Here is an 8,783-nt window from a genome sequence, read left to right as displayed (position 1 = left end):
AAAAAAAAAAAAAAACCCTTGCCAAGTAGAGGAACAAGTGGTTCTTTTATATGTTTTGCTGACCGTGAAACTGGCATGGCACCCACTGAGAAGTAATTTTCCTCATGGAAAGATAAGAGCTGGAAAGGTGTGAAAGAGCAGGTTGTTTAAAGTGAGGCTACTCATGAGGATTAAGGTTGGGACTTCCTGTGAACTCTGTGGCCTGTTCTAATGCACAAGAAGAATTCATTCTGTTCTGTTCTCTTTCCCTCTCATCTTTCAGACGCTGTAAGTGTTCTCAAAAACACTTCAGTGTTTGTTAAGGCTGCAGTGAGCCTCATTGTTCACAAGGACCCACGGGAGAAGCAACGAGTCTGATTTTGATAATGGAAATTTACTGTTTTAAAAGACAGCATCTCGTTGTGTAGCTTTGGTTGGCCTGGAACTCACTCTATAGACCAAGCTGGTCTTGAACTCATATTGATCTGCCTGCCTCCGCCTCCCACATGCTGGGACTAAGGGTGTGCACTACTGGTTCTTTACCATCTAAAGTATTTTAACCTGTGACTTTTCAAGTTACCTAGGTTCTCAGACCACAGATTTAAAGTATCACAATTTTTTTTTTGTTTTGTTTTGTTTTTTTTTTTTTTTTGGTTTTTTGGTTTTTCGAGACAGGGTTTCTCTGTGTAGCCTTGGCTGTCCTGGAACTCACTCTGTAGACAGGCTGGCCTTGAACTCAGAAATCTGCCTGCCTTTGCCTCCCAAGTTCTGGGATGTGCCACTGCTGCCCGCCATAAATCTTATTTTTTAAAATGACATTTTGGGGAGCTGGAGAGATGGCTCAGTGATTAAGAGCACTTGTTACTCTTGCAGAGGACCCAAGTTGGATCCCCAGCACCCTCATGGTGGCCCGTAGCCATGCAGAACCCCAGTTCTAAGATAGGAAATTCAAGGGGGTGCACATGTGGTGCACTTAAGTGCATGCAGGCAAAAAGTTATACAAAGGAAGTAATTTAAATAAGCCTGAAATTGTTTATTAAAAAAATCTCTTTGCTCAGAATAAATTGCAAACAGAATATGTAAAGGCCCAATCAATCTACCTTTTCCTTTGTCAGCAAATTTGCAAGTAACAAAATATAGAGTTTACTGTGATTATAGTCTCTGATCTTACTATGACCATGCTTGGGAAGTGAGAATGAAGCTGAAGTGTGTGAGACAGCTTGACATCATGTATGTATCTCTTTCCCTCTTCTAGAGATTTTCCATGGCCTGGACACGCTTACTGTGATGGGCATTGCGTTTGCAGCATTTGTGATCGGAGCACTCCTGACAGGGGCCTTGTGGTACATCTACTCCCACACAGGTTAGTGACTGCTCAGTTGCAGCTCGGGCACATCTGGGCACCTGTTATCCAGGGCACATCTGGGCACCTGCTATCCAGGGCACACAATAGACACTAGTGGGTTTTGTTGGACAGGTGATATAATAAGCAAAAGAAAGAGAACATCAATTTTCACTATTCTTATGTTTATGTATTCAGTGTTATTAGGTCACATAAAAATGTAACTCAGTCTACATGGTGCTTAGAAAGGAAATGTTTTTGTTAGTTGCAGTTACAGTGCTAGTGATGCTCAGCTTCTAGTACAGTTCTAATCTTGTCATAGAACTTAAAGGAGTCTGTGTAGGATGACTAACTGGAACTAGAAACTGTCACTCCAAAAAGAAAGACTGTAGAATAAGCTGATGTGATGAGGGAGACCAGTTGCTCATGACCACAGCTGCCAGGGCATTGAATAATGCCCGCCCCTGTCCTTAGTCAGGGACTCCAAACCACAATCTCCTGGCCTTTAACTCGTGACATCGTATAAACAAGATTCTCCTAATGTTTACAAAGTTTAAATTTCAAAATATATTTTTATGACTAGAAAAATATAAAAAGTGAAACAAAAATGTTAAAGCTGTGCTCTCCCATCCCACCTTCCCATTTTGATGTTTTTTTAGTGAATACAGAGTTGTCCCCAATAATCCTGTCTTTGCCTCCCAAAGCCCTAAGATTACAGTTAGCCATCAACCTTCCCTGGATTTTAGTAAGCTCTGGGGGGTGGGGGGTTCTATGTCCCATCATCATACTTGGGCAGAGGCACTCATCCTCAGCCCCCATGTTTTCTGCTCGTTGCTAGACAGACCCTCAGACTCTTGAGAAAAGTGCGTGACACCAGCTCGTTTGCTAGCTAAAAGTTCTTACTCTCTTTTCACTTCGAATGCTAGACCTCGTAACAAAGTATTTTAGATCAGGGCACAAGCAGCAGCAGACCCTAAGAGAGTTTAATAATGGAGCTCTAAGACCTCAAAAGTTGTCATTCCCAACCAGCAACTCTTGAGTGAAATGTGTTTCATGTCAAAGAAACGAAGGCCTAAGTGGGGTGGTTCTGAGCATTATATAAATGCCTATGAGTCATTTGAAGAAGTTTTCCTCATGCAAAAGTTCAGAAAAGAACCCGAAGGGACAATTTTCAGCAGAGTAGAATTTTGGAGTAAATAATTTTATCATAGCAATACTGACATGTTTAGATCTCAAACTAATAGTTCTTTGCAACTTTTTCCAGCCTCCTGCATGGAGGAGGTTCTAGGGCACTTGGCAGCCTATGTTGTCTACTGGGAATAAACTTGAAAGTACTCCAAGGAGACTGTAGCCCTGAGGATTTTATGTAGGGCTGGTCACCCACAGATGGTTTCCATGTGTCTACTCAGCCACTGGCTGGCTTTGGTCTTAGAACTGATCCTGAAACACACATGGTCCTTCTTGGGCTAGGAAGCCAGGCCAGGCATAATACATACCGGGTTACCAAATGAAACTCACTGTGGGAGCGGGCCCCACTGAGATGCCTCTGGCAATACCAGATTTGTCCAAAGCCAAGCATCAAGCTGATCAAGGGCAAAGCCTGAGTGTTCTTTCCTGCTCCTCACTGAACTTAGAGGTAATTATGCCTCACCCTCTTTCATCCAAACAAAAGCCTCAGAGGAAAGCTGAAAGTATTGTTAATACAAAAATAAAGTTTGCACACAGAATATAGACAAGCAAAAGACCCTCCCGGCAAACAGTCTATGTTTATGCCAACTCGAGAAACTAGAAGACGCATAGATGTTTGGCTTAGACTTGTGATGTCGCTTATGATTCTGCTCCAAAACGACTTTTCAGTCAAAGTTGAGGCCCCCGGCTGATCTCAGGCACAGCTGACAGTTAATCTTAGTACCAAACAAACACAAAAAGGGCTCAGCTCAGAACCCAGTTAGTTTCTGATGTGGGTCCTCCAGCAGCAAGTTTAGATGAACAGGGACAGTCAGAATGCTGTGGCCAGCAAGCAGAGTTGGGCATCCAAACACCGACTCAGTCCTTTAATTTCTACAATAAGCTAACTGTAGAACTCAGACCTTATTTGGTCTATCTGGCTGTTCAGGCTGCCCTGCCTCTGTGTCCAGAACAACCCTTCATTTGCATGACTCCTTCTGCTCACACTCTCCAGCCTTTCACAGCCCACAAGTCACAGATTTGAATCGTGACATTTATGTCCCTGGAATAGCTTTCAGTCTAAAAGGATAGGGTTCCCGTTCTGTCTTATTGCAGCTCCAGGTACAATGAGATAGCTGCCTTTGGGCTCCATTAATTCTGTTTGGAGAACCCCATTTTAAAACCCTGACTCACCATGAATGGAGGAGAGATGGTTGGGGGTAGGCGTGGTTCTGGTCCAAGGTTTCTCACCTCTGGGGACACAGGTCCAAGAGTCACAGTTGTGTTGACATCTCTTGTTTTCTGGAGCACAAGAGCTCTGTGTTTGCTTGGTAGAAAACTTTTTTAGCTTCATCAATGTAGTGCGTGAGAGTGTGGCACCTGAATGACTTACTGAGATGGCCAGACCCAACCCCACTCGCTCTTTTATTCCTCCCCTGAAGTAACATTTTTAAAACTCTTGTCTGGTTCGTTGAGATATTAGCTGACACCACTAAGTAACACAAGTATACAGCTGCCCCCTTTTTGCTTGACATCCTCTCTGTTAACATCCTACTGCAGAAAATGACAGCTTATTTCTGCTTTACCTGGCTGTCCCAGTTATCCATTTCCCCTCTTACCCCCTAGCACGGTGGATCTCAGCCTTCCTAACGCTGCAACCTTTAATACAGTTCTTAATGCTGCGGTGACCCCAGCCATAACATTATTTTTGTTGCTGCTTCGTAACTACAATTTTACTGCTGTTACGAATCATAATGTAAATATCTGACATGCAGGGTATCATGGCATGCAATGCTTGGACAGGGTCATTCAGCTTCCAAAAGGGTTTTGACCCACGGGTTGAGAACCGCTACTGCCCTGGTAGAGAACCACACTGAAGTCTTGGTTGGATACATATTCACTGTTTCTGTGGTGATGACCACACACGTGCCAATCACAATTTAGCCATTTGGTATGATAGTTCTATTACCTCTCCCCCATGTGTTTTAGGTTTTCCAAACCTGCCTGTCTCTGTAGCGTCTCTCTGCCTATCTGCATCCCACCTCCCACTAGCTTAGTTTTCTAGGCATTTATCATCAGTTTGCCTGCTGACTGCCAGTGGTTAGGGTCTCCTGATACATCCCCGCATGCCATCCATTTTCTTCCACAAGCAGAAGGCAGGCAATGGCCCTGGATTAAGACTACTGCCTGTTCCTTCACATTCCCGGGGTTCAGTTCCCAGGTTCTATGCCCAGCAGCCACTCACAGACAGGCTCACTCTCCTCCTCCCCTCTTAAAAATAAAACGGGTTTTAAGCCAGTTGGACCAGTCCCACTGTGAACCATCTCTTTCGCCTCCAGTCTAGAGGTTTCTATCACTTTTCTTTTGGGTCAGGGATGTCTTAGGCCATATGTCCCATGCCTTCCTTCTTCTTGGTTTATAGGGGACATGGGAAATATGTGTTCCCTTTATGCCATGAGTCTGAAATATCCTCATCTTATAAAAACACCTGCTCAAAAGACATGGTACCCACTGTTAGGTTATAAGTGATCCCTCCGAATTTCAAAAGTGAAAATTTCTTGTTTTCTTCTAGCTTGAAAGATGGCTGCTGAGCACTTGAGAGCGCTTGAGAATATTTCTGATTCTCTCCATGTGTGATCTGTCTTTCCTTTCTAGAATCATCTTTATAATAATAACACCCCTTGATTTAGGAGTGTTTTCATATTTTGTGCTGGGAATTAATTGGGCTTTCAGCCTAAAAACCTATCCATCGTTCCTTCCATCCCTCTTTCTTAATTGGTGTGAGTGTGTATGCATGTGAGTGTGTGTACATGTGCATTGTGTGTGCATGTATGCGTGTGTGTGTGTGTGTGTGTGTGTGTGTGTGTGTGTGTATGGTGATAATAGAGTATCTCAGTACAACCTATGTTGGCCTTTAGCTCACTGGGTGACCCAAACTGGCCTCACACTTGTCATGCTCCTGTCTTTGAGTGCTGAGGTGCCAGGCATGTGTCGGTCAGTTTTCTTCTCTCTGTCCTTTCTTAATCCTGCCTCCTGTTTCTCTCACTCTATAACTTAGATGAACCTAACTCGTCCTCTGCTTCATCTCTCTCCATTACCTAGAATACCACCTTGAATTTTTTTAATTCTAAGACTTTAATTCTATAACTTTCCTTTCCTTCCTTTATGTTTGTTTGTTTTTTGTTTTGTTTTGTTTTTTGTTTTGCTCTCCCCTTGTGCCTGGGTTACCTCTGAAAGTAATACAGGAGTAGTCTCAAATATGGAGGTCATAGCTATGCGAAGTTCCATAGGGTGCGTTGAGGGGGCTGTTTTATGGATGAGCCCCAGGGTCACCCCTGCACCTTTCCTCTGAGCTCATCTGATTTTTCCTGAAACAGGCCTTCCTGTTTTCCACCTGCACAGTATAGGCCTTGCCTAAAAAAAAAGAAAAACCTTAAAAAAAAAAAAAAACAGTATTAATAAAAAGTGCTGACATAGCAACAGGGGAAAAGAAATACTCAAACTTCCATCCAGGGCATGGCATACATAGTACTGACATTTTCCTGAATGTGGGTAATTAAATACATGTCATGTTTTTAATGGACGGAGGCCACATGCTTCAGTTGGTGTGAGGCTGAGCCTGTGCGTGGTGTCTCCTCGGCAGCACCTTGTACTCAGTTGTGCTGACTGCAACCGGGCATTTCCAGTACCCTCAAGGCCACCCTCTGCAGAGGGTGGGGGCATGGCTCTCTTCTTCCTGGATAAGGACAGTCAGGTCCCATTCTAGCAAGGGACAGAGGAAACTCAGCAGAGCCGTATTGCTTCTATTGCGGCAGCTGGATCTACTCCACTAGGGTGCGTAGACCCTAAGCACTTCCTCATCCTTCTGTGTCTGGTGTCTCAGTTGCCTACGCTTTGAACCCTCTGTGACAGACTTATACCTCTAGACCTTATATATTGAGGCAGGGTCTCTTCCTTGAACTCAGAGCTCACTGATTCATCTAACCCAGATAGCCAGCCTGCTCCAGGATCCAGAGCATTTACAAACAGGTTCTCTCCTTCATAGAACAGTGTATTGAACCGAAGTCAGTAAGAGTATCAAGTTAGTGTGACTCGCCCACCTTGGGGCTTGCTCCACAATTTTGTGTGTGGGCTGGTGCTCTCTCTCTCTCTCTCTCTATCTCTATCTCTATCTCTCCCTCCCTCCCTCCCTCTCTCTCTCTCTCTCTCTCTCTCTCTCTCTCTCTGTGTGTATATGTGTCTCTCGCTCTCTGTCTCTCTCTGTGTCTGTCTCTCTTGCTCTCTCACCAGACTTTTACATTAGCAAGACAAGAGCTTCCAAGACTCTGAAAGTTATGAGAGCTTTTTCTAATGGGCTCTCAAATACACTGACACAGCAAAGAGACACTTCCCAGGAAGCAGATCTTCAGGCTTCCTGGGCAGGACGCACTGCTGGCATTTTTCCTGAGCGTGAGTCATCAAGCGTTTGTCCTGTTCTGGAAGAGATAAACATGAACATGCTGCTAGAGGAACAAGGCTGCCCTGCTGCATCTACTAGGACTGAGCTCATAAGGCCAGCAGAGCCCAAAGGGATGGGAGGAACCTCCCCTTAGACCAGCATGCCCTTGATTTAAAGGGGGAGAGGTTGTGTTTTAGTGAGGTTCAGGGATTAGGGATTTAACTCAGTAATAAAGTGTTTTCTTAGCCAAGTTCAAGGCCTTAGGCTCTGCTCTAGTTCTGGGGAAACCAACAGACAAACAGACAAGCAAGCTTATGTTTGGCTACCATAGATAGCTTTCTAATGGGCAACAGGAGGATTCTACTAAGAATGGATTAACATGTGAGTGGTAAAGTGGTGTGTGTTTGAGTGTGTCTGTGTGTCTGTATGTGTGTGTATGTGAGTGTGTGTCTGTATATGTGTTTGTGTCTGTGTGAGTGTATCTGTGTGTGTATGTTTGTGTGTCTGTGGGTATATGTGTGTGTGCATGTATGAATGTGTGTGTATGTGTGCAACTGTGTGTCTGTGTCTGTCTGTATATGTGTGAGTTTGTGTCTGTATATGTGTGTATCAGTGTATGTGTCTGTGTATGTTAATTAGTGTGTGTCTGTGTGTGTCCATGTGTGTGTGAGTATGAGTATGTATCTGTGTATATATGTTTATGAGTGTGTGTGTCTGTATATATGTGTGTGTCAGTGTATGTATGTGTTAGTGTATATGTGTGTGTGTTAGTATATGTGTGTGTGTGTGTGTGTGTGCATCAGATTAGTTAAGGACTGTAAATATATGGGAATATAAGCTCAAGTAGGGCCTATCATATCCTGGGTTCAAACACGGAAGGGAGAAGGGGAGGTAAGAAAGGGGAGGGGAAAGGAAGGAAAAAAGACTGGCTTTTTTCTAGAAATGATCTCCCATTTAAGAGAAAGAGAATGTTACTTCTTACCCTTGATTACACACACATTTGAAGGGCAGTGCTAGGGAAGATCCAAAATACCACAGGGGAGAAGACTGTTAAAACACCATGACTCGCCTGCTCCTGGGGAATACTGACCTCTCCCCCTCTCCATCCCTCCAATCCCAGAAGAAAAAATAATTAGAGGAAGTCAAATGCATGCAACAGCCCTAAGTGCTCTGAGGTGGATGCAGAAGCCTGTGGGGCTGTGTCAGGGAAAGCTGAAACCTGACCAGGCCTGAGGCAGCACTGCCTTCTGCGGAACTGCTCACTTGGCAGAGGTCTTTGAGGGGCCCCAGGAAGGGTCAGAGCCTGTTCAAGCCGTGCAGTGTTGTGTTTTAATGAAGCGGACGGAAGGGTTGCTTATCTCTGCCTGGTAGGTGTGTATTTCAGCATGACAGGAAAGAGAAGGCCTAACTCATAAACAGGCCTGGCCTGCTGGGGGCTTCCCACTTCGGTGGTCAGTGGGGGAGGAGACTGCTAAGGGGACATTTGGGGAGCAGCTCCCACTCTCTCCTCTACCTAGAGTCTCATGGAAGGGAGTAGCTAGCCGTAGGGCTTCTCACAGTTAAATGCAAACCATGTGTGACCTGAGCTTTCCTCCCTCTCCAGAGCATTGCATACTTGGTACAAAGAACAGGCAGAGCTCTAATGCAGCAGAGTGTATAATGACAAGTGGGGCATTTAATGTGTCAGGAGACACTCACACTGAACTCTACAGAGAGCCTCAGATGCAAAGAGGTGGTTTGCTAGCAACTGGTGCAGGTTCCATGTGCAGCCAACTTAAACTTGCCCCAAAGGGTTTTCCCTTGGCAGTGCCCCTCAGCCTCTACCCCCTCAGCCTCCTCCCCCTCAGTCCCCTCCCC

The 8,783-nt window shown here is 44.8% G+C and overlaps 1 protein-coding gene across 2 annotated transcripts in view; it reads left to right on the top strand.

Annotated features, from left to right (window-relative positions):
• Positions 1 to 8,783, top strand: part of Tgfbr3 (transforming growth factor beta receptor 3) — a 191,538-nt gene that overhangs the window by 178,499 nt on the left and 4,256 nt on the right. For both annotated transcript variants that reach the window (XM_031337166.1, XM_031337167.1), the window contains exon 16: positions 1,235 to 1,342. In XM_031337166.1, the coding sequence (XP_031193026.1) occupies positions 1,235 to 1,342 (108 nt within the window). The remainder of the gene's footprint in view (positions 1 to 1,234; positions 1,343 to 8,783) is intronic.

Source organism: Mastomys coucha, unplaced genomic scaffold (assembly GCF_008632895.1).
Source record: "Mastomys coucha isolate ucsf_1 unplaced genomic scaffold, UCSF_Mcou_1 pScaffold22, whole genome shotgun sequence".
Lineage (NCBI taxonomy): Eukaryota > Metazoa > Chordata > Mammalia > Rodentia > Muridae > Mastomys > Mastomys coucha.
The sequence above is the reverse complement of the archived record's forward strand: the minus strand, read 5'-3'. Positions and strand labels throughout refer to the sequence as shown.